General features: G+C 41.0%; 1 protein-coding gene across 1 annotated transcript; it reads right to left on the bottom strand.

Moving 5' to 3' along the window:
- Positions 1-2,141: 2,141 nt before the first annotated feature.
- Positions 2,142-25,284, bottom strand: sh3bp5lb (SH3-binding domain protein 5-like, b). The gene is made up of 6 exons (XM_053334546.1): positions 25,021-25,284; positions 24,667-24,729; positions 24,439-24,567; positions 19,193-19,354; positions 11,949-12,122; positions 2,142-2,899 (listed from the first exon to the last, which is right to left on the bottom strand). Exons 1-6 carry the CDS (start codon positions 25,282-25,284, stop codon positions 2,282-2,284), a joined length of 1,410 nt encoding a protein of 469 aa, XP_053190521.1. The 3' UTR covers positions 2,142-2,281.
- Positions 25,285-26,412: the final 1,128 nt, after the last annotated feature.

Raw genomic sequence — 26,412 nt, 5'->3', positions numbered from 1 at the left:
CCCTCTTATCTGTACAGACTGACACAATGCACAAATGGACACTCACTGTTGACTCGCTACAACACATGTTACTGAATGATATGACAAATGAAAAATGTGTAGTATGTACAAAACTGATGACAGAGAAATAAACTGAACTGGAGGAATACTTTAAAGTATGATTTTAGGACAATATCAAATTGTGATGGGTGGGGGTGGGGGGGTTACTTATTGGTAGCAGCTACACAGTTAGCCAGTCTTAGTAATAATCACAAACTGGTTTGTACAAATGTGTTCTTTGTATGTGTTTGAAAACAGAAAGTCATATGTGACTGAATTTCATATCTGACTCAACCCTGAATAATACTTTGGACAGTTCTGCACTTAAAGGAGACCCATTACGTTTTGGAACCAGTTTAACTTCTTAGATTTGTATTTATTTTGATGAGACTGCTGAGACACCAAAAAAGTGAAATCCTTTAAAAACATTAGTGTTTATACATGATTACATGTGAGGTGCCACAGTAATGATGGCAGCATGTCTGCTTCGGGCTACAATAACCATTTCTCTAATGATTAGTCATTCAGCCCTTCCATCACTGCTCTTTCTGCAAACACATAGCCACATGCTATATCACTGTGGAGCTAGAAGCCCTGCTGTAGCAGATAGATTTGTTCAGATCTTGCATTAAGCTTGAGCCTTGATCAGTTATATCTTCAGCTAAGTTAACTATTTAAGCAGTTTTGAGCTAACCTTCTAAATCATTCAAGGCCAACAAAGATGCTTTGTGTATATTTTAAGGCTGTATAAAAACCAGACCTTCATTTAATACTATTGGCAATTCATGTCTCTGCAGCACAATAATGTCAGCAAATTGCACTTAGTTTGATGATCTTATCTATGTATTCCATATTACTGACCCCATATGGCTATAGTCATTTCATAAGGCAATGAAAACGTGGTATTTGGCCACATTGTTTTAAAGAACAATGTATAGTGATAGAAGACAAGATCCTCTCTCATTTTTATTTGAACAGTTTTTTTGCCATTACAAATGTTTGTGTCCTTAATGATCTCTCATTGGATACACCATACTGCTTACACAAAAAATATCCAGTTTATTACAACTAAGGTCTTATTTTCATAGTTTCAGACCTTCATTCCTTACAAATGAGGCCAAACTACAAATGTGATGAAAAAGGTGACATTTCCTCCACCAACCCCCTAAAGGGTTTTTAAATTATAACTTCAAAATCAAACATTCTGGTCCACACTGAGATTCAGAGAGAAATATAAGCTTTTTTCAGTTATTTGCTGTGGGTACTTTCCAGAAAGTCAAAGAAACTCTTCAATTGATATGTATTGAGGCCAAAAGCATTATTTTTTCTGCTTTTTGGACTGAAGCAGGAGTTCAAGTGCTGCATTTGAACAGCTGGCAGTCTGATACAGACATCAGCAGATGTGCATCACATTGTTCCAGCTTTATGGGATTTTATATAGAAAACAATTAGCAAAGGTATTCTAACACTAGCTCTGATGCATTGAGATGAGCATCATAGAGTAAATGAAGATTTATCTTAGTTTGCATTATCCAAGTAGTGCAATACAATACACATTATATTATGCATTTAGTTTTTTTTAATGTATTTACTTACATCATTTAATGAAAAACACATGTTAAAGGGACAGGTACCTGGATGTGTTTTTATTGTGACATGAACTTTACTTTACCAAAGCATGTTAGATCTCAACAGTTGCTTTGGAAGTACAATGTTATGACAAGAGATCATTCTAAAAATGAGACCAAAGTCATAACAAACTGGAACTAAACTAGAAGCATGTGTGTCCATGCATAGAGTAGAAAAACAAGCTGATACCATGTCAACATAAAGATAGACTTTTAAATGGTCTGCAGGCACATTAAGAACCAGACACGTGAATCAAATTGCATGTATTACGTTTGTACACTACAGTAATTGACTTTGTTTCATGCACTTTTTAGACAGACAGGAGCAGACACTGTCACAGGTCTGATGGAAGGTCAGTGCTCTCACCTCTCTCTGTTTATTGCTGTCACATAAGGAATCATTAGTGTGCGGCCGATGTACCTGCCAAACCTCCCTGCTATTCCTAACTGCAGTGTCAATCACTGTCAGCTCTCTCTATTCACAGTCCTGCTGGCTCCTCATCCAGCTCTCAGTCAGGGTGCTTTCTCTCTCCTCTCTAATTTCTTCTCTGATCCCTCTTCTTGCCATAATCCTCATTCATCATCAGTCATCAGCTTCTTCCTCCTTCTGACTATCATAGACTAACACTTCTGTGGTGCTGCTTGATGAAGCTCTCCTGCTTCTCTTTACTAACCTCTCCCTTCTCCTGGAGGGCCCCTCCCTGCTGGGGCCCATCAGTCACTGCCTCCCCACTGACTAGCTTTTGCTGAGTCTTCCCTTCCCGGTCCCACTCTTCACCCAGCGCGCTCCCGCCATCGCTGAGGTCACCCAGGTGTTCCACAGAGTCGCACTTCTCCAGGTCAGAAGCTATGGTCTGCAGGCTAATGACGGACATGCAGTCTGAGCTGGCCTGCTCCGCCTGCAGCCGCTCCCTCTGGCCCCAGCCGCTCTCCCGGTGTCTCTCCACCCACAATCTAGTTTTCTCTCCGTCAGCCCAGTCGCTCTCTATCCCACCGACTTCAATGCAGCTGCTGACTTGAATCCCGACAGCAGCTCTGACTTCAGCCTCAGCACCAACAGGGGGACTCCGTCCACCACAGACAGCAGGTCGCCCCCTGCTGCTCGCTCGGATTCGGCCCCTCTGCGCGTGGATCTGCTCGCTGATCTGTTCCAGGTTCCGCAGAGCCACAGAGTACCGTGTTTTTACTTTGGCCACTTGCTCCTCCAGCTGTACTACTTTAGCCTTATGTTCCTGAAAGACAGGTGACAGGAAGTCAGCAACTTTAACTGTCTCCATAGACACCAATGGAGAAGTCTTTTTCACTTCTATTTCATTAAAGTTTGTTGAAACTCAGGTGTTGAAACTAAACTGAGGCTCATTAATCTTTGATTCCATCAATCTACTGCTAATGTCTCACTGAAATCACAATGTGTTATCCATTTTGTACTAAAATCATGTCAAAGTGATTTTGAAACCTATACTGCAGGTTAGATAGCTAATAGCTAACTAGATCGATTATTAACCCTCAACAAGCTCCATGAACAGATGTGTGTTTATGTTTTATGTAAATATATCTGTTATAAAAAGGTGCTCTGCTTTTCTCACAGCACACTTGACCAGACAGATCCTGCAGACTCTAGTTCTATCACATCTTGATTATTGCCCAGTGATATCGTCAAGTGCTGCAAAGAAAGACCCTGGAAAACTGCAGATGGCTCAGAACAACGCAGCTCGTCTCTACCTAGGATGCACACTAAGGTCTAATGTAGACAACATGCAGAGAGTTGAGGAGAGGCTGACAGCATCACTCCTAGTACTTGATAAAAACATCAATGTACTAAAAAAAACCTAATTGTTTGTACAGTCAACTTTCACTTAGCTCAACCACACATACACATCCCACCAGGCATGCCATGAGAAAGCTTTAAAAAACAAGTCAAACACCTAATGGCCCTACAGCTGTATTCATATTGTGTAAATAGCTTTTTTCCTTTTTTGTAAGGTGAAATCATTCAGTACAGAAAACACGATGCAAGACTTAACTATGTATGCTCATGAGCTTAGCAGTTAGCAAGCTAGTGTATATGTGTGTACTGTATATGCATATAAACAACTACTGTAAATGAACAAGAATATGCAGAGGGACACGTTGGGAGAAAGAATTCTGATGTTATAATTCATGTGATTGATTTTGCTTGGTTTTGTCTATTTTCTTGTCATGTTTTCATATTCTGTTTTATTTTGTGTGGATCTGATGTTGATGCTTTGTATCAGTTAATGGGATCCTAATAAAAAATAGAATAAAATTAATGTGGGCTATTACTGAAAGACATTCAAAAATACTAAAAAAAAACTATTCAACTTTATGCAGTTTTCAACCACTCAAAATCTAAATACTCAAACACTAATTACTTGATGCAAAGAAGACATTTCACAGTTAACAGGAAGATCACTTTGTTAACTATAATAGATTGTCCCATACTGTTTACACATTCATATCTGTGGTTGGATTCATTGTGGGCGAGTCAATCAGTCAGCAGGACTGCTTTATTGGAATAATGGATTTGTTGGATGTTGTCATGGCCTCTGAGTGGAAAACTGCTTTATGCTATACTGCCCCCTGTGGAACAAAGAGTAAATGCAGTCTCCTCTTTAGTTAAGTTTTACTTTCGGTTTTGAGAGCAGAGCACATGGCTGGTGCTGGAGACCATTTTCCCCTGTCAGTGAGCTGTGAGAGGACTTTACTTTGGTTTTGAAGCTGCAGAAGACCATATCTGTAAGTTTTTATGCTTCATAAGTTCATAAATGAAGACTGCGTGTTACAATCATTTCCATTATCACTTTAACATTGTAATAATTCAGCCATGTAGCTCACATGTTGTTTTGATCCAGTGGAGGTCTCCTCCTTTTGTGCATATCAATATTGTGTGTTCTTACCTTGTTTATTATAGTGATTTTCATGCTTGTGTAACATCATTTACAATATTTGTATTTTTGGATTGTATTACAGTTTCACAATTTGTGACATCTTCAGTAAAGATCAGTGACAACACCACAGTCCGGTCTATGAGTCTTTTTCCGAGGATTCTCAATTGTTTGGACTAGCTGGATAACCACTTTGGTACAAGAGGGAGGCCAGTATAGTGAAAAGATATCTTCTCATCGCTTCTTCAAGTAAGGTCAGCCTGAGTCGGCTAAAGCACATCGCTCACACACGACATCATTCAACGTCTCCAGCCTACATATAACATGGAAGATAAAACCCATAAGGAAGAACCTACACTGAAAGTAGCGGCTCAAGTGCATCGTGAAAAGGAAAAGGATGAGCTAGAGGTACGGTCTGAGTGCTCTCGTTCGTCACGATCATCCTCCGGCTCAAAGGTTAACTTAGCCTTAGCAACAGCTCGTGCTAAGGCAAAGGCAGCAGAGGCCAAAGCAGCCTTTGCTCAGAAAGAGGTTGAAATGAAAGTACAAAGAGCACGGATTGATGCAGAGCTAGCGGCAATGGAGGTTGAAAAAGAAAAAGAAGCAGCCTTTGCTGAAGCTGCCGCGTTGGAGGAAGCGCTAGAAGATAACAGTGATTACTTTCCAACATTAAGTGAATACAAAGCCCCTTCCCCTCAGCCGGAACTCAAAGCTTCTCAGCCTCAGCAGGAACAGTCTGACAAAGTTCATAACACAGAGCGAACTCCGAGGGTCAGTCTGAGGGAAGCCCTGGTCAACGACGAGGAAGACATTGTCCCCGAGCCTCTGCCTACAGACCAGGCCACAGCAATACACCACGACCTGACCTTTCCCAGCAGCAGTCCAAGGAGGTCTGTCAGTAAGTCATGGCACGGATATCATCGTAACCCAAACGCGGGAGTGGATCGGAGTTATGATCGTGGTGGTTTCAAGGACACTTCTGCAACAGCTGACTTGGCCAAGTTTCTTGCCAGAAGTCAACTTATCACCACAGGCTTGACCAAGTTCGATGATAAGGTGGAAAACTACTGGGCATGGAAGTCTTCATTTGCCAATGCTATCCAAGGTCTCGAGTTAAGTGAAGCTGAGGAGCTAGACCTGCTTGTGAAATGGTTGGGGAGAGAGTCCTCCGAGCATGTACGTCGGATCAAATCTGTCCATATCAGGAACCCTGCTGCTGGTCTGAGAATGGCGTGGGACCGTTTAGAGCAATGCTATGGGACACCTGAAGCCATAGAAAGCGCTCTTTTTTCTAGACTGGAGAGCTTCTCGAGGATATCCAGCAGAGATGTACAGAAACTTCGTGACCTGGCAGACCTGCTATTAGAGATAGAAACAGCTAAGGAGGATCACTTCCTACCTGGATTATCTTACCTGGACACAGCCAGAGGAATCCATCCCATCCTCGAAAAGCTTCCGTACAACCTGCAGGATAAATGGACATCTTATGGCTCCAAATATAAGGAACAGTACCAGGTATCATTCCCCCCATTCGTTGTGTTTTCCAAGTTCGTCTCAGACGAAGCCAAAGCCCGCAATGACCCGAGCTTCATCCTTCGTCCTTCCAGTCACACTCCCATCAGGAGAGAGCGTCCCGATGATGGCTACAGTCAAAGACAGCGAGTGTCAGTTCACAGGACTCAGATATCACCTCCAGACCGGGAGAGTAACCAGTCTCCTTCAGGACCAACTGCTGACCTACTTAAGAACTGTCCCATCCACAAGAAGCCACATCCCTTCAGTAGGTGTAGAGGCTTTAGAGAAAAACCTCTTGAAGAAAGTAGACAGTACATTAAGGAGAATGCCATCTGTTTCCATTGTTGTGCATCTGCGGCCCACATCGCCAGGAACTGCAAAGCAGACATCACATGCGCTGAGTGTGGGAGTGACAGGCATGTTTCGACCCTACATCCAGGTCCTGCTCCCTGGAAACAAAAGCCACCCCAAGCTAATACAGACTATGGCGGGGAGGAGGAAGAGACAAAGGAGGAAGTGTCACCTAGGTGCACAGAGGTATGTGGGGAAGGGATGAGCTCACGTGCCTGCTCTAAGATATGTTTGGTAAACGTGTACCCCAACGGTAGTCGCGACACAGCAAGGAGATTGTATGCCATCCTCGATGAGCAAAGTAATCGCTCTCTTGCGAGATCCGAGTTCTTCAGCATCTTCAACGATAACAGTGTTCGGTCTCCATATACGCTAAAAACATGTGCAGGCATCACCGAAACAGCTGGAAGAAGAGCATGTGGATACACTGTTGAGTCAATAGACCAGAAAATCAACCTACAACTTCCCACCTTGGTTGAATGTGAGGAGATCCCAGACAACAGGTCAGAAATACCAACCCCCAACGCAGCTTCCCATCACAAACACCTCAAAGCCATTGCAAGCGAGATTCCCCCTCTAGACCCTAATGCAAACATCCTGCTGCTGTTGGGGAGAGACATTCTCCGTGTCCATAAGGTGCGCAAGCAGATTAATGGTCCACACAACGCCCCTTTTGCCCAGAAACTGGATCTGGGATGGGTGGTCATAGGGGATGTATGTCTTGGTAAAACCCACAAGCCATCTACAGTGAGCAGCCTGAGGACGTGTGTCCTTGAGAGTGGCCGTCCAAGCTATCTGCCTCCCTGTGAAGGTCACCTTCAGGTAAAAGAAAACTTCAATTGGTTGGCTCATCAAACACTTCATCAAACGCATCCCATCCCACTCAGCTCAAAGATACCCAAAGGAGAAGACATGGGTGAATCAGTCTTCGTGTGCACCAAGAACGACAGCAAGCTCTGCCCTTTCGGACGCCTAGGAGACGGCTTCCCAATAACAGAGGATACGCTTACAAACGGCTCAAAACACTCTGCAACACTCTTGAGAAAAACCCTGAAATGAAGGAGCACTACTTGGACTTCATTCAAAAGATGTTGGATAATGACCACGCAGAATTGGCCCCGGTGCTGCAAGATCACCAAGAGCGCTGGTACCTTCCGTCATTTGGTGTGTACCACCCCAGAAAGCCCGGCAAGATCCGCATCGTTTTCGATTCGAGCGCTCGTTACGATGGAGTTTCTCTAAACGACGTCCTCCTCACTGGACCGGATCTTAACAACAGCCTTCTGGGGGTACTAGTGAGGTTCAGAAAAGAACAGGTTGCCGTAACAGGGGACATTGAGCATATGTTCCACTGTTTCGTGGTGAAAGAGGAACACAGAAACTATTTACAGTTTTTGTGGTTCCGAAACAACGACATGAACAGTGACATTGTGGACTACCGTATGAAAGTCCACGTCTTCGGCAACACACCATCCCCAGCCGTCGCCATTTATGGCCTGAGGAGGGCTGCCAGAGAGGAAGAAGACAGCTATGGAAGTGATGTCAGGATGTTCGTAGAAGAGGATTTCTACGTGGATGATGCATTGAAATCTTTCGCCACAGAGGAAGAGGCTATCTCTGTTCTCCAACGTGCTCGTGCAGCCCTGGCACTCTCCAACCTTCGGCTTCACAAGATAGCCTCTAACAGGACTGTTGTGATGGACGCCATTCCCATCGACGATCTTGCCAAGGACGTACAGAATCTGGACCTGCCGAAGGATGAGCTGCCCTTACAGCGCAGCCTTGGTGTTTGTTGGAACCTCATCACAGACACGTTCACGTTCAGAGTTCAGGTCGATGACAAGCCATTCACACGTAGAGGCGTGCTTTCTGTGGTGAACAGTATTTTCGATCCTCTTGGGTTCATCGCGCCCGTCACAGTACAGGGCAGATTTCTTCTCAGGCAGCTGTCACTGGAAGTAGGAGAATGGGACTCCCCTCTTCCTGATGATAAGAGAGCAGAATGGGAGAAATGGAAAGCTTCACTCCAGCATCTGCAGGAGCTGCAGATCCCCCGATGCTACTCCACTTTCTCCTCCACCAATGCCAAGTCAGCAGAGCTGATCGTCTTTGCCGATGCTTCAATCAAGGCAATCTCAGCTGTTGTTTACTTGAAGGTCACCAACCACGACGACAAGTCCAGTGTGGGTTTCATCTTTGGAAAATCGAAGCTCGCACCTGTGAGAGACACTACCATACCACGCCTCGAGCTCCGTGCCGCCGTCCTCGCGGTGGATATTGCAGAGTTCGTAGTGAGTGAGCTGCACCTGACGATTGACTCTGTCACATTTTTTATTGACAGCAAAATCGTTTTGGGCTACATACACAATGAGACAAGGAGGTTTTATGTGTATGTGAGTAACCGGATTGAACGGATTCGACAGTCGACGTCCCCAGAACAATGGAGATACGTTCCATCCGAGCAGAACCCTGCGGACCATGGGTCAAGATCAGTCGCAGCTGAATTCCTTCCAAACACCACATGGCTGACGGGGCCGCCTTTCCTGTCAAAGCCCCTCCCTCCATCCTCACCGTCCGAGGTGTCTTTTGACCTCGTCGATCCGACAGCAGACGCAGAGATATGTCCTGTAGCATCTGTGCACATCACCCAAGCTTCGAAAGGTCAGTTCAGAGTGGAGCGCTTTGAGCGTTTCTCAAGCTTACGATCACTCGTCAGAGCAGTTGCACATCTAAAGCACATTGCCCATTCCTTTGCCCATCCAACTGGCGAGAACAGCTGTAAAGGGTGGCATCTATGCCAACGAGGTTCTACTGTGGAGGGCCTAGAACAGGCTAAGAAGCTTGTGATCAAAAGCGTGCAGCACGAAGTGTATGCTGAGGAGATAAGATGCATCTCAGAGAAGAGAAATCTGCCGACACGCAGCAGTATCAGAGTCTTGAATCCAGTCATAGACAGTGATGGACTCCTTCGCGTGGGAGGACGCATATCTCATTCTCAGTTGACCTTAAGTGAGGTAAACCCCCTTATCATTCCTGGTCACCATTACCTTGCCACACTGATCATAAGACATCACCATGAGATGGTCAAGCACCAAGGTAGGCATCTCACTGAGGGCGCCATCCGCACAGATGGGTTGTGGTTGGTTGGAGGGAAGAGACGCATCCAGAGCTTCCTCTTTAAATGTGTCATCTGCAGGAAACTTCGGGGTAAGACGGGTCAACAGCAGATGTCAGATCTGCCAGCCGAGAGGCTGCAGGCAGCACCCCCCTTTACTTACGTTGGGCTAGACATCTTTGGACCGTGGGAAGTGTCTGCAAGGCGCACGCGGGGCGGTCATGCCAACAGCAAGAGGTGGGCGGTGCTGTTCACATGTATGTGCGTGAGAGCAGTGCACATTGAAGTTGTCGAGTTCATGACCAGCTCCAGCTTCATCAATGCACTGAGGAGATTCTTCTCTCTTCGAGGTGCACCAAAACAGATCAGGTCAGATCAGGGTACTAATTTCATCGGTGCCAGTAAAGAGTTGGGGATGGGCGTACCCAACACACAGCTGGACAAGTATCTCCAAGAACAGAAATGCAGCTGGATATTCAACCCCCCTCACTCGTCCCACATGGGAGGGGCATGGGAACGCCTTATCGGTGTGGCACGACGCATACGCATACGCATGTTCTCACAGTTGAAGTCCCCTCATCTCACCCATGAGGTCCTCACCACACTTCTGGGAGAGGTGTGCGCCATCATGAATGCGAGGCCACTTGTGCCTGTTTCATCTGATCCAGAGTTCCCACTCGTGCTCACACCAGCTATGTTGTTGACGCAGAAGACGGGCACCGTCCCTCCTCCCCCATGTGAGTTTGGTAAGGCAGAGCTACTGAGACAGCAGTGGAAGCAGGTCCAATCCCTCGCCGACACATTCTGGGAGAGGTGGCGCCGCGAATATCTGTCGACGCTGCAAACTAGAAGAAGATGGCCGGACAAGAGACCCGACTTGAAGAAGGGTGACGTGGTCCTCATGAAAGATCTTCAAGTGGAAAGAAATGAATGGCCGATGGCTGTTGTGACGAAGACATTCCCAAGTGCAGATGGACATGTAAGAAAGGTGGACGTGAGAGTCATCCGTCAAGGTGCTCCTAAGGTTTTCTCCAGGCCTATCACGGAACTCATCCCCCTTTTGTCTCCATCATGCTCAGATGCCATAATTTAGGTCCCTATTGAGAGTTGTGACGTCCCTATGGACGCCAGGCGGGGAGTGTCATGGCCTCTGAGTGGAAAACTGCTTTATGCTATACTGCCCCCTGTGGAACAAAGAGTAAATGCAGTCTCCTCTTTAGTTAAGTTTTACTTTCGGTTTTGAGAGCAGAGCACATGGCTGGTGCTGGAGACCATTTTCCCCTGTCAGTGAGCTGTGAGAGGACTTTACTTTGGTTTTGAAGCTGCAGAAGACCATATCTGTAAGTTTTTATGCTTCATAAGTTCATAAATGAAGACTGCGTGTTACAATCATTTCCATTATCACTTTAACATTGTAATAATTCAGCCATGTAGCTCACATGTTGTTTTGATCCAGTGGAGGTCTCCTCCTTTTGTGCATATCAATATTGTGTGTTCTTACCTTGTTTATTATAGTGATTTTCATGCTTGTGTAACATCATTTACAATATTTGTATTTTTGGATTGTATTACAGTTTCACAATTTGTGACATCTTCAGTAAAGATCAGTGACAACGCCACAGTCCAGTCTATGAGTCTTTTTCCGAGGATTCTCAATTGTTTGGACTAGCTGGATAACCACTTTGGTACAAGAGGGAGGCCAGTATAGATGTTTTTTTCCCATCATTCCATTCCCATCTGATTCTTTTATCTATTAACAGTTACCCTGATTGCTTTAGTAGAAAGTATATCATAACATTTATCATTAAATGACATACATATACATGATGGAGGGTATTATCTATATCATCTACTCTACTACTGTCGGAATGGTATTATCTGAACTTCAGCTCATTAATCAGAACAATAGTAGATGACCTGAATTACTGTAAGAACTTACTGCTCTCCTAGCCAGCAGAATAGCAGCAATAATAACGATAGCGCTATCAAAAATCTTTCATCTGTTCTTATAATTCACATTCAGCCAACTCAGCTTTGTTCAGATTTCAACCTGGCCCAAAGCTTCAGGATATGTGGGTTATTCTCAAAATATAAATGGCACTCACTGAAGGCTGAATGCTTTGGCTAGCAGTTTTGATTGCCTCTGAGCAACACATGTCTGCATGTAAAGTAAACCACATCCATTAAAACGTGCACATTTTGCAGACTTTGCATTATCAGTGCAGCTGAACCTAGCCACAGGTAAAGTACATCAGCAAAAAAGATGCTAAGTCATGTGGGTTATTGTTCATAGTCAGTGTCCCTGCTCTCGCCTGGTCACAAAGGCTTAAATCATCAGCTAAGTTACTCACGGTTATGAACACACTGTAAAGAGAAATCACTGCTGGTACACACCTCCAGAATGTGATTGAACTGAGCCTTCAGTTCAAAGTAAGGTTTGGACTTGAGGATGACCTTCTTCAGTGTTTTCTGGAGGGTCTGTACGCGAGCCTCGGCTTCCTGGCAGAGCTGCGTGACTCTCTGGTGCTCCCGCTCACTGCGAAGACGCTCCTCCTCTGCCTCGTTCACCTGCCCAACACAGAAAACAAGACTCACAGAGGTTACATTACATCATCACATCCAGCACACATGACCCTCTGCCAACACTGGACTGGTAGAAAAGTGCACATGTATACTACCATCATCAGTTACTCACCAACTGCTAAATAAAATCTAACTAAATAAATGAATCTAACATGAAGGAGGTTCATGTAAGATATATTTATATATTAGGTTTTTTATAGTAAACACATCATATAGATAATTATGGCGTTTCTTTATATTGGATTGACTATATTTATGGTATTTTATTCTATGATATTGTTGATACCATTATTTGTTTTCCAAGTTTATGTTTTATAAATAATAATAAATATATTTAAACCTCTCTGGAGAGAAGCATTGACTGCATGATGATATGATTGACAGATTATCAGTTATGAAATCAGACCTCATAGTTATGACATGTCATCTGGTTATTAGCCTATAAATGATATGAAGTCATAATAATTAGATGCAAATCTTATAACTATGACAAATTCCCTAGTAGTAAATGTAAATGTCTCTAATTTTTCCTCTTTGGTGAAAGTAATGAGTAATGAGTGACCTGGATGTTCAATTTTAACACACTACACCTGTCTTAATGTATAATTTATAAAATGTACTTTTATATTTAGACCTTTTATATAAGACCATGTAAAGTGAATTCAGACTTTTTCTTCTAAACACATTAAATAGGTCATAAATGAATTTCTAAAAAAAGATGTAAAAAGCATTTCAACCATTTAGATTTGAATTGTGGAGCTAGGCTTCACAAACTGTGTTTCAACATTTCTGTGTTCAGGATTTAGTGGGCAGGTCTGAAAATCATAAACCCGCCCCTGCTGCTGTAGAGGTATAAATACATTCCGCTGAGCTAGCTGCCGAGTTAGCAGCTGTGCTAGCCACCGAGCTAGCAGCTGAACTAGCGGCCGAGCTAACACCTGAGTTAAAGCTCTCAGACGTAGCGTCCATGTTTCTGGTAGAGGTGGTGACTTTGATTGACAGGTGACACTTGCTAGGGTGCTGGGTTTCAGCGAACTAGGCAGGCAATCATTCAAATTTGGCAGGGTGGTTAACAACACACTTTTCTGTGGAATGTCAAACTCAGAACACATATTTATTCTTACTTTACACAGACTTTAACAATAATAGCAATGGTGCATTATTGACATATTGACAAGTACTGTTTTGTGGGGTTTTTTTTGAGTACTGATTTTCAAAATCAACAAATATATTTTCTGCATTTCTTTTCTATCTCATATGCACTGTATCCAACCTTCACCTCAAACTAAAAAATAGATTTTATGTGGCACTGCTCATATTCAGCTCACTCTGCCTTTTCCATACTTTTCCAGTTTCATCGTTTCCAACATGGCGCAGAGGCCTGACTGCAGAACAGACTGCAGCTCCATCTGAACACTGCAGGCACCTTTAGCAGTCACCATCAATCATTAACATTGCAACAGAACAATGACCTTTAAAGTTCAATACTAAGAGAAAAGGAGACTCACACTTTCATCCGTGCTATTCAAACCTTCCCCCTGGCAATGATGGAATACTGGATATTCATTCAAGGAGGTGCTTGTCCTGATGAGTAACTGAGCTAAGAATCTCTTCAAACACTTTACAATGTTACCAACACTCTAAAGTAATTCCAATGAAGTGGTTAATCATAATGCAGAGCAGAGACGTACAGCATAATGGCTGCTTTGGAGATTAGTACAGTCATCTTTGATTAAAGTGTATATGAATCATCAGTGTGAGAGTGAGCAGTAGTTGTCTAGGGGTCGTCTGCATTCAGTCATTCAGTCTGACACAAGATACATACAGAGGCTGACAAGTCAATCATGCTTTGCAATCATAACAAGAAGTGTATAAATCCACCAGTTTTTATTCACATTTTCACTTTGCACATTAAAATACCTGAGTGGAAAAACATCTTGAAATATCACAGAAACGTTTGAACACTTGGTGGAAAAGTTGATGTATCGATATGAACAAAATGCAACAAAGTGAACATCAGCAAAGCTTCCACTGAAGAAACACATCAGATCTGTGTGGGGCAATAAGGAGACTGCACTGTTCCTTAATGAATACATGAAACAAACAGAAAGGTCCTATTTCCACCATGTTTCCCACATGCTTTTCCATCATTTGAGTTTTGACTGTCGCTACTTAAATGACATCCTCTCCTAATCTACTTCTGTAGTGGTTAAATGGCATCAACTGGAGAATTACTGCTGCCAACTTTTTATCTCCTAATATTTACATTACACAACAGTACTGAATGAAAACACCCATTCATTCACATTGTTTTTTCTGATTTTCAGGAAATTCTGTTTGGAATTAAACTACATTCAGATGGAAACCTAGTGACCATGAGGCATTTTTGTACGCTTCAAGTATCATGGCCGCTGTCCAAGGTTCTGAATCTGGTGCTGCCCTGAGTGTTCCTCTGGCAGGGACTGATGGCCAATAGTTTGCTTTGACTGATAAATATATCTTCCAGATCTTGACTACTTAATTTTGGAGATGCTAAGGTTCCTCTCCTCCAGTTGGTTCTGCCTCGTTTTCAGTTATTTAGTTATTTCAGTGCCTTTGTTCAGTTAGTTTCTACCTGACCATTCTGGCAGTAGATTTTCTTGTTCGGCACTGACCTGAACAAAGCAAAAAAGAAGCTTTTAAATGAACTATAATAATACATAATAATAATAATAATAAACCCAACTAATTATAACTACATCTTTCTTAGAGCAAAAATAATTTACAACAATTTTCTACTTATTCTATATCAGAATGACTATATATACACAATAAGTAAAACGCCTACTACTTTAAATGGAAGTTGACTTGTCGGGAGAAGTGATCAGCAACACATTAAATGTAATGAAGCAGTTCAACATGTACAGCCAGCTGGCACTGTTACAGATAATGTCTGTTGGGCCTCAACAAACAATATCTGTAACAGTGCTGTTGGGAGCTGTGTATGAAACAAAGACAGGCCTGCACACAGTCATAAAGGCTGACTGAAGCCTGATAACTAAGGCATGATGCCAAGTCAAACAAAAGGAGTCCAAACACACTTCAGCTCCCTGACTTCATGCTTTGTTCAATTCACACAAAGGTGTCAAACTCTCTGCAATGACATCCGCTGGAAATCCTCCAGTTACAAAACACCTTAGGCTGTGCTTCCAGCTGTTACCAAGGCAATGAGGAAGTAACCTCCATGCATTAAAGTAACTTGGTCATACAATCTCAACCTCGCTGGATGAGCAGAGATTCTCTCTGTGTTCAACCGAGCATATGACTGGATCCAGAGAAGACTGCTGTGCAACCAGCGCTCTCTCCTTTTCCTGCAGGAGTGAAGAAGGATAACCCTGCTTTTCTTCATCTGAGTCAACTCTTGCAACCCCACTGGGGCTGCCATGAAACCCAGCTTTTCCAGCAGCAGTGTGAGTGTTGGTGTAGACCAGTGTACCTACAGTCTTATTCTATCTAGAGTATTATTTAAATAGACTGCCTTGCTGTGAGAATGGCTGTGATTTGTGTGTGACTGATAAGGTATGCTGATTCAGTCAGAGACTGTCAGCTGATTACAGCTGGGGAGTATGACTTCCATGTCCTGCATGAACTAATGCTGTGCTTCATTTCATTTTGTACATTCTATTAAAAAAAGATCAAAGGGGAAGTTAAATTAGGGACAAAAATGCAAGGTGTGAGGAATGAAATGCAAAATTCAAACAAGCATTTTCCATTTCAACTTGGATCCTGGTCAATGCAATGTCTTTAGAAGGTTTAATCTCATTTATCCACCTGCCATGTTGCAAAAATAGTGGGATGTTCACACTGACTCCTTCTGGCACAATGTCTCAGATAGAAATCCTTTATGAGCACATATAAGATCACCTAAATTGAAGACCTTCAGGATTGTACTCTTAGCCCTGATGCCCAGGTCTGAGACCAGTCCACAATACAATTAGCTGCAGTAAGTTATCAAATAATGCATGCCTCTGTATGAGGATTAGCTTCTGAAGGTCCATGGAGGCTGATGTGGCAATTTCAACATCTGTACAATTTATGCATTTATCTTGCAGTTGCAATACATCTGGAATGAAGAGGGTAAGCCTGACAAGGCACAGTGACCATGATATCCTTGAACCACAACTCTTGGAGAACATGGATGAATAAATATCACCTTCCTCACACAAGTGGAGCTGCACTGGAAGAACTAAGCAAGATCCACATTAGTGTAGCTATGATGGAGCTTCATGGGAATGATCTGGTCAGTAAGTGACAGAGATTCTACCTTCCAGTCAGTATGACAAATGATGGACTCTTTAAATCTCCTTGTATGGCCAATGAAGAAAAGAAGATGCTTCTGTGTTGGGAGGTCAGTTCCCACTCCAGTGACCTTTTCATTGAGGGTTGATACAGAGTACCTGAAACATTGACATTTGGGTGTTGGCATACTGTCAATAGACAGACTCTTCCCATGCCCAGGGAAACATACTGAACGCCTCTCAAGGCCCTCTTAAAATGGCAGCTGCACTCTTGAACTGTCACCGGATGTCCTGTCTGCACGCCTGAAAGAAGAAAATGATGATTATATATATATGGTCTACTATACAGCGGGTAGGCATGATAAGTATAGCAATGATAGTATAGCAGATTACAAGTCTCGCTACTTAATAGCTGATAACAATAAACATTGAGTATTAAATATTGGAATCTGATAAGTCATTTTTGTAAGGGAAATATATAGAAATATGTGTGTGCTTTTAGCATAGAGCAGCCAGTGGCTACTTTATAGATTAACTGTAAAAAGAACAACTGGGCTAACATAAACAATGTTCAAGCTAGTTAGGAATCTTAAAACAGAGTAAAACATTTGTAACAAGCCATTTAAGACAAAGTGGAAGGATAATCTGCCACCATCATCATTTTGAGGTTTTAACTCAAAAGACAAACAGGTGCTAACATTCAAGGAAAAGAAATAGGTCTAGTGTTACGGTTCTGCTCAAAAGTCCTGTAACAAAAGAGCTTTTAAATATGTGGTGTGCATTTAGTCTTTTGTTTGCAGTGAAAATGAAACTGCAATGAAATAAACACCACCAGCAGTCACAACTGGTGGTTGCATCACTGTTTTCAGGTATGCTGAGAAATGACTGAGGAAAGGTTCGGCCTGCTTCATTGTACATAACCTGGTAATGTTTTTAATATTTTATTTTTTAATATACGTTTTGGTAATACACATTTTGGCATTCATATGATTATGCTCACCATTCTCTTCATTTGAGAACAGGAACAGAACCATAAATACCATACATGAAAACTTTTTTAATGGACTTGTACTTTATACCTACACTTCACCTTATTTTAAAAGGGAAATATTCTACTTACATCCAACATGCAAAATATATGATATAATGTATTTATCCTGAACCATCACAGTACGGACATTACAGTTTGGTGCATAAACAATAGACTGGTAATAGTTTGACAAGGACATAGTAAGTTCTGTCAGGAAGATCTTTGCATGCAGAAGTCTGTAGTTCTGTTTCTCACATCTCTCACACATGCTCACTCATCATTTCCTTCGCTGTCATTATCTGTAGATGTCAACTGAGCATCAGCTGTTCACATCAGCTGGTCATATTTATCCAATAGCAAAGCAACACTGGCATCTTGTCTGTTTAAAGATGTTTTTCTTTAACGCTTTCATGTTGCTGTTATTCTTGCCCCTCCATCTCTCCATCACTGCCAGTCTTCACAGATTCATCACTTCATCAATCTCATCAGCCACCACACCACCAGTGTCTGGACTCCACTGCTGCTCAAGACTGATGTCTCCCCAAAATCTCCCTGTAGAGTCTCAGTGCCACAGACTTTTGATAAGACTAGTTGTCAATATTATCTGTACAATTAATAATTATCTTTGCTTCATACACAATTGTTAGATGCTTACATTTTTTAAATAAAAGACCAAAATGTTATTTTCTACCTTTTATTTTTTCTCAGCTGTACCAAAAATGTACCAAACCATGACCCCAAAACCAAGGCACTCATCAAACTGTGCACTGTGTGTACCGTTACACCCCTAGTTACTAAAGTACCTAGCTAGCTGGTTATCCTATGCAGCTGTGACTAACTCATGTAATATTAGCGATGTGAATGCAACTGGATCACAAATTCACATTTATTAAAAATGAGTAATGTCATTACCTCATGTATCTGATCCACCGCTTCTTCACTGATACACTTGTGTAGAATCCATGAAACCGGCATTGATGTATACCCGATCGCTGATTGCAGTCAGGAACGAAGCACTGTATCATGTCGACAACCCTATACACCATACTATACATACTACACTATGCTATACTATACTATACTATACTATACTATACTATACTATACTATGCTATTGTAATTACAATTTCAATTCCTTTGTAAAATACCAAACCTCCCACCTTCTCACCAAGATATCAGACTTTTAAATGTAATTGTAAATTCCACCACGGGCTCGGAGGATAATAGCACTAACGTATCATAACTAAATATTGGTGAAATGAACTAGTTTCGCAGCAGATAATGCGTTATATAGAGGCTGCGCTTCGGTGCCCCGTGTACTCTCATTATGTGCTTTATGAGGATTTTCTGGAACATCAACTAATGGGAAATTCACTTCCTAAACCAGAGCTGTTAAAAAATGTGCAGACACTGTTAACCTCTATTGATACCTGCTATAAAATGACAGATCTTTAAATAGAGGTTATAACACACAAAAACTATATTAAACATTAAACTACAGTAAATCTTAACAACCATTTCAGTTATTTCAGACACTAATGTGTGAGCTAAACTATGTAATGGACACTGTCTCTAAATCATCACTAATCCTGTGCTGACATTTATTGTTACTTAATCACACATACATCGACACTGATAAATCTGTGATGAGCTAAAATAGTTCCACATGCTCCCTTCCCTCCTCAGAGAATCTATCAAATTTCCACGTTCCCTTTGTAGAAATCAAGGTTCCAGCAGCAGGTATTTACCTTGGACGTGGCATGGTTGAGCATCTCCTGCCAGGTTGGGTCCATGGTGTTCTTGTCAGCCAAAAGACCCTGCTCCGCCACATACACCATCTCTCTGGCAGCAGTGTGCATGGACACGGCCCTCTCATACCTCAGAGCAGCCTTCTGAGTCTCCTGTTGGGCCTGGAGGAGGAAGCACCCAGAGGCAGCTAAATGAAAACTATTCAACCAATCACACAACCAACTGCATCAAGACATATCAGGTCCTTATGGATTTTAATAGACACCAAAAATTTAAATATAGAACAGATTTTATTATCATTACACTGATAAAACAATAAAACTTAGTTCAGCAGTATTCCATATAGCAACATCCTGATTGTCTTAAAGTAACAATAATGTCTTAAAATTAATGTGTCCTAATTAAAATAGTCAGAATAAATAACCATTGTCACATAAAATAGTCAGTCTTTTAATAATTCAGTTATAGAAAAATAGAAAAATAAAGAGAATATTGCATTGGTTTGCAATTTACATTGTATTTCCTAAAAGCTTAGAGGTTAGAGCTTCAGAAGGCAGTCCACTGCCCAAGGGAAAAAACTGCTTCTGAGTCTGTTTGTGTCTGCCTGAGGGAAGAGTGGAGAAAAGTGACTGTCCAGGCTGAGTTGAGTCTCTGAGGATGCTTTTTACACATCTCTGTAGGGTTGAGGTGGGTTTAAGATTTCAATTCTGTAGTACCATCTTATTGTTTTGCTCTATTTATTGTTAATTATTCTATAGGTCCTTGATCCTTCACCAACTGCAGCTGTGCTTAACATAACTGTGAAATAAAATTATTATTAATCACTTAATTAATTATATACATGTAATCAGTCAAATTGTGGTAAAAAAATATTCAAGTTATGTCAAAAAAAATGGAGTCAGGTTCCTCACATTGGATCATTTAGGGCCTAAACGTCAAGCAGAAAAATTCAGCCGAGCAACTGCCCCTGAACTGAAATGATCAGACCTCTGTCCTGTCATATTACAGGCCTTAAATACACACAAGACAAGAGTAAGTCTTTTTACTAATAGCACATAGAATAATGAATTAATATATTTCTATAAAATATATAAAATGTTTCAATGTCACTAATTTGTCTAGTAATAAACTATTCACAAGCAGTTCAATTCAGTTCACATTTAGGTGTGGTTTCTCTGTCACTAGGGTTAGGGTCTGTGACAATGAACTGCAGAAAAAAACTCTGTGACAAAAAACTCTGGTATATAAAGTAGAATGAATGTGCTTCACTGAATTCAACTTTTTAAATGTTAATTGTGCTATCTCTTCTTCATACATTGTTTGAAGGTTGTTTGCTAGAATATTTATATGTTTAGGAACTCCCTTGAAATAAAAACTCAATGTCAGTCGAGTTCATCCTGATTTAAAAACAAAGTCACGCAGCTCAGTGAGTTCTGTCAGAGCCAGGAGAGAGGTGCATCACTGCATCACTGTGAAGAGTTTTTGGTAGTTTGTATGATACAACACATTCAAACACTGTCCAAATCCACATATGAACAAACACCTTTGATGTGATACTACATAGTTTTTTAAACTGCAAATGACTTCACTGCTTTACAGTTCAAATGAGTTCTCTATTATTTGCTTTATTGCTTTCAATTAGACCTCTGCTCTTTCTCCATGCAATTTTCATTAGTTCAATTACACTTTGAAATGACTCCTCACTCAGCATGTTGATTAAACATGACTGCGACTCATGCTTGCTCCTTCAAGGGTTAAAAGTTTTACATAATTAATTCAGTTTCATTAAAGGTGCAGTGTGTAGAATTTAGTGGCATCCAGCAGAACCGACTTAGCAGAAATGGAATGTAATATTCATAAATAAAGATATGGATGGAAATATTTGTACCCTTTCTTAACATATTTTTTTTTTTTTTTTTTTAATCTGTTCTGATGTTTCCTTGGTTCTTTCTTGACCATTTGAGCAATCCTTCTATTCAATCTCAAATCCAATTTTCCTCTTGCAACCAAATCCAGATGTTACCTTAAACTTCTTAATAATAGTGACAACAGTGGTCACATGAACACTTTTTGGAGATGGTCTTGAAACTTTTATGTTGACCATGCTTGACTTTTTTTTCTAATATCTTCAGTCCACTCTGTGATGCACACAGAGGACCAAAACAGCACAGTGAGTTCTTTTTTTCTTTTAAACTGGCTGCATGAATGATTATATCAAACACCTGTGATATTATTCATTTTCTATACTGCTTGTCTTCTAGAAGGTCACGGAGGCCTGGAGCCAATCCCAGCTGTCATTGGGCGAGAGGCACGGTACACTTTGGACAAGGGCTAAAATATAGTGAGACAAATAATCATTCATACTCAAACCTACGGGCAATTTAGAGTGACCAGTGAACCTAAACTGCATGTTTTTGGTCTGTGGGACAAAGCCAGTGTATGCAGAGAGAACAGGTACCACACAGGAACAGGGAGAACATGCAAACTCCATACAGATGGGCCCCAGCCATACAGAAGGGCCCTAGCCATACAGAAGGGCCCCAGCCATACAGAAGGGCCCCAGCCAGCCAGAAGGGCCCCAGCCAGCTAGTGGGCTGGAATCCAGAACAGTGCTAACCATGCACCTGCTGTTACTCCTGTGATACTAATTCAAACACTACAAATCAATTATTTCTTTCAACTTCTAAAAGGAGTACCAATCATTTTGTCCAGGCTATTTAGAATGACTTTGTAGAATAAACATGACTTCTGTTATTTTCACAACTCTTTGGTTTTGTTCCACAGTACTGCTTTTATCATGGATAACTATGGAGAGAAAGAAGTGTCAAACATGGATTTAATGAGGACATGTACATAAGTTACCCTTGTAATAAATCTTATACCGTTGGAAAGCCTGTTTATTTCCCTTTTAAATGGAGCCACATTTGTAAGGAACATGCATTAGTGTGATGAGCAGCAGAGCTGAGTATGTGGGTTGTGTCCATGGAAAATGTGTCAAATCTTCTCTGCCAATGCCAAACAGTTTTTTTTTAATATCTATACATATAGATATATAGATATAAAAATGTCAAGTACTCAATCTAATATAATTGTTATATTAAAAGGCTTCTTAATAATCAATTCAGTGCATTGTATTTAATGATTTGTATGCATAATTTATAATGCATTCAGCGCATTAACCACAGCACATACAACAAGCCCTGGCAGCACATCACCCTAACCCCAACCCCAACCCTCATCCACCTTCACTGACTCCCAGTCAAGTCCTACATCCCTCCTCCACACCAGCCTGCTAACCTTTGAGGATAGAGCCTTCTCTGTGGCCCCCAAACTCTGGACCTCTCTCCCAGCAGAAATCCACTTTTAAAAATCTTATCAAACCCAGCTGTTCAATAAAGCCTTTTGTCTCTATAACTCTCATTTCTCAGTTTTTCCTTTTATGATATTTCTATGTAGCATGGGTTTCATGAAAGACGCTATATAAATCAAAGTTAACTATAATAATGCATAATTGATTGAAATATGTATGCATGTATCTTACAGACTTATGGATCAGCTGATGTGTGGTTTGAGTTACATCTAGGAGTGGAAGTTTGAGACTTTTTAAACTTGAGAGCCATGATGCTGAATCAAAACCAGCTGTAGAACCAAAACAATGAGCTCAACAACGTGAAGAAGTTCTGTGGAGCTGTGAGGAACATCAGCGACTCCTTTCATATCACACACAGGTGTACTGTTAATAAAAACAATGGGGCGGCAACTTTAACTTCTGATCCACAAATGAGGATTTATTTTGGAATTTTGAAATAGTTTTTCAAGTTGGAATCTTGGGTTGATTCAGTTGTATTTAGATAAAGGGATAAAACAGCTGGGGGATATTTTGATTTCTGATGAATTGGTATCAGTGTCAGCTAATAAATAAAAACACATCAGTACAGAAATATCAAAGATATGTTTGATATCATAGAAACAGAATAGAAACAGTGTCTCCATTACATAGTCTCTCCACCTGAGAACACAGACCTTCATTTTTGTTTTGGTCATAATTCCTTAACAAATTTATGGGATCACAATTACATTTACAATCAAAAATATTAGTTAATATTATATCAAAAGGTAAAATAAACAAATAATCTCATATACTGTTACCAGATTTCTCAAAACTCTCAAATATTGGTGTATCTCAATTTTGAAACAAGAGAAAAGTCGGCACACTGCAGCTCCCAATGCAGCTATTTATTAAGATATCAAGAGTGTGAGGTTTCAAGCACAATGCTCTTCCTCACACTAAAAATCAATTAGATCTTAAATACAAAAAAAGGTCGATGTGCCAGTTCCACTAAATACTTTTCAGGTGTACATATAGGTACAAACAAAAGAATATATAAATAAAAAGAACGATCTATGTACATAAATGTAAAATGGCCGTACTATGACCAATATTAGATTAAATAATATTTAAAAATAGTTGTAAATAATCCCACCATAATATCTTTTTTTTCCTTTCTCAAAAATAGAAGCACCTCTACATTCTAAACAAGATATTCCTCATTTAAATGTTACAACATTTTACACATGATAAATACATCCATCACACATAAGAACGTGTTTCTTATTTGTCCAGCACCTGCTTTATTCCTCTTCTGGATGTGTGCATCCACCACAAATCTCAATATTGGCACCCAGCTCAAAAATATTAAATATTTAATAATTAATAATAATAACGCTGTCAGGAATTCATTTAGATGATCTAAACCAGTTCATCTGGAGGTCAAATTGAAAGTAGACACATCTGAAATGGTGCAAGGAAATCCCACATTGTTCAAGAAAGGTAGAAAAACTGCACTAAATACAGTGAGTCAAAGGTGAAGCAGGAAGTGGGTTTGTACACTCTGTAATATATACAGTGGCCTGTTTGACTGTTACTCACCCAAACACTGTAAAATGAATGAAGTCCTCTTTAGACAAGGAATTATTGTTAAACTAGTAGAATGCATATACTCTGGAATGAACTATGTTTTGGTTTGTGGAGGGAACATCTCATGAAGCAAGCTGACCAAATCACAAACTGAACTGTGTTCCTGCCACCTGTCACCTGTGAAACATGCCCACACGTATCTGTACAAGCTGGGATCACATTATTATCCACACAGGTGGATAACAGGCTCCAAATACAGATCTCCTTTATTCTAATTCAAGCACATACACTGCATTGAGTTGCATGAAGTTACAAAGACACACTCACCTCTTTGGCAAGTCTACGGGCTTCATAGTACGGCCTCGCTTTCTCAATGCAGGCACCAAGCTGGGAGCCCTGAGCATTCAACTTCCTGGCAGAATCAGTGAGGATCCTCCTGTAGCTGGACCTGGCATCCTGAAGGGAACACACACACATACACAATCATGTTCAGCAAGCCCTGGTGAATAGTCAGTACTGGGTGACAGCTCATATAAACATAAACAACTTTCTCACATCCAGCTGCAGCTCCAGCTTGTTGATCTCATCGCTGGCTTGGTTGAGATGCTCCAGCTCTTCCTGGTAACACAGAGGAAATATGATCTGTATTGTAAGCAAAAAAGGAAAAGAGAGGCTGGGCACATATTAGAAATAAGACAATGATGTGTTCAGTTGGAGGATAGTTGCAGCCCAGTGATGCTGCTGATCATCCCGGGTACCAGTCTGTGGAAGGAGCAGACTTGGTGCAATACATATACATGTTTATTACATCTAAGTTTAGGGAATGTGTATATAATCATTTACAACTGCCGAATTTGTCTAAAGAGAACAGGCTAACGTTATTAAAATCATTGAAATGTTGCATCATGCCTGAATTCTAGGGTCCAACTCCTCCTCGTATTTGCCTCCATCCTCTTCATCTCCAGCTTGAATCTTGCTCCCAGCATCTCCATCATCCTCACACTGAGTTTTCACCTCCTCCGCAGAGTCTTGTTCGTCTCCTCCTCTTCGCTTCAACTTCACGGTGCTCCCCTCTCCACATTTAGCCTCTTCCCCCGGGGTCTCCTCCCGCGGACCGTTCGGTTCAGGGCACCCCGCGCCGGTCAGGCATTCACGCGAGGTCCCTGGCTCCATTTACGGCCTGTCGTTAGTTTCCCGTTTTTGTTCTGTTAGCTTTCCCGGTCAGTATAACGTCAGCGTGTATGGCTCAGGAGAAGTGCTGCTGTGAAAGCAGATATTGAAGTGTTAAAAAGCCCCGCTGTGCCCGCAGTGCAGACACCACTGTTATGCTAACTGTTAGCTGGCTGCTATATCCAGGCTGCACATGACAGCAGAGTCCTCATCAACTCTTCCTCGCTCTGGTTTGGTTTTTTCTTTTTTTAATCCGCTGACAACTTGTGTAATTCTATGTCTTTAGTTTTTCCTGACAGTTTTATGTATTAATTTTGATACATTAAACTGAATGCTTGTTATGGTTACCAGGGCCAGTTCAAGTCTTTTAGGGGCCCTAAACAGTAAGTGCTCCCTTAGAAATGAGACTAAACTGAGTCCCTCATAATAACTAGTAATAAAGTCCTGATTGTTCTGTATGTTGCAAAATAAAAAGAATCCAGATGATTGCATAGAATACAAGAGATCTCAAGATTACAACATAGCAGGAAACTTTTCATAAGAGCTAAGACTTCTTTGTTTGCGACTGCTTTTTATTAAATCCAAATTTTAGGGTTAATATACTGCACTGTAACTTTTTATTCTCTTTGTTTATCTGTTTTAGTTTAATTTTATTTGTATAATGTAAAGCACTTTAAATTGCCTTTTTGTTTAAATGTGCTATAGCCTACAAATACATTTGCCTTACATAAAGCCAATATTCATTTAAGGAAGTAAGTTGTGGAAAACTTATTGGCATTGAACTACACATTAAATCTATGTGTTGCACCAATAATATAATAATAAAAAGTGCAATATGAACAAATATTAGTATATTTATTCATATAGCACTTATAAAATGCTTACGTACAGTGACTGCACATTTATGAACAAAACACAGCAAAAGCACATATAAATAATCAAAGCATTAAAACAAAATACAATGATCCCCACAGAAAAGAAAAGGAGATCGATGGGGAAATTAAAATCATAAGTACTAACCATAAAAGACAACATCAAATCTATGTATGTTTAGAAGATCATCAACATGCTGACTACACAACTTGATCATCTCATGGTTTTGGGTACAGCAGCCAGTTCCTCAAGTTGCCA

This window comes from Scomber japonicus, chromosome 15, assembly GCF_027409825.1.
Source record: "Scomber japonicus isolate fScoJap1 chromosome 15, fScoJap1.pri, whole genome shotgun sequence".
Taxonomy (NCBI): Eukaryota; Metazoa; Chordata; class Actinopteri; order Scombriformes; family Scombridae; genus Scomber; species Scomber japonicus.
Note: the sequence above shows the minus strand (reverse complement) of the source record. Positions and strands in the feature narration are given on the sequence as shown.

Bases quoted from the DNA above. Each gene is read 5' to 3' on its own strand.
- sh3bp5lb (XM_053334546.1), bottom strand. From the start codon at position 25,284: ATGGAGCCAGGGACCTCGCGTGAATGCCTGACCGGCGCGGGGTGCCCT. The intron at 24,730-25,020 runs GCATGATGCAAC...CTGTGTTACCAG, and splicing joins AGTTGGACCCTAGAATTCAG to GAAGAGCTGGAGCATCTCAA. The intron at 19,355-24,438 runs GTGAGTGTGTCT...TTCCTCCTCCAG, and splicing joins CCCGTAGACTTGCCAAAGAG to GCCCAACAGGAGACTCAGAA.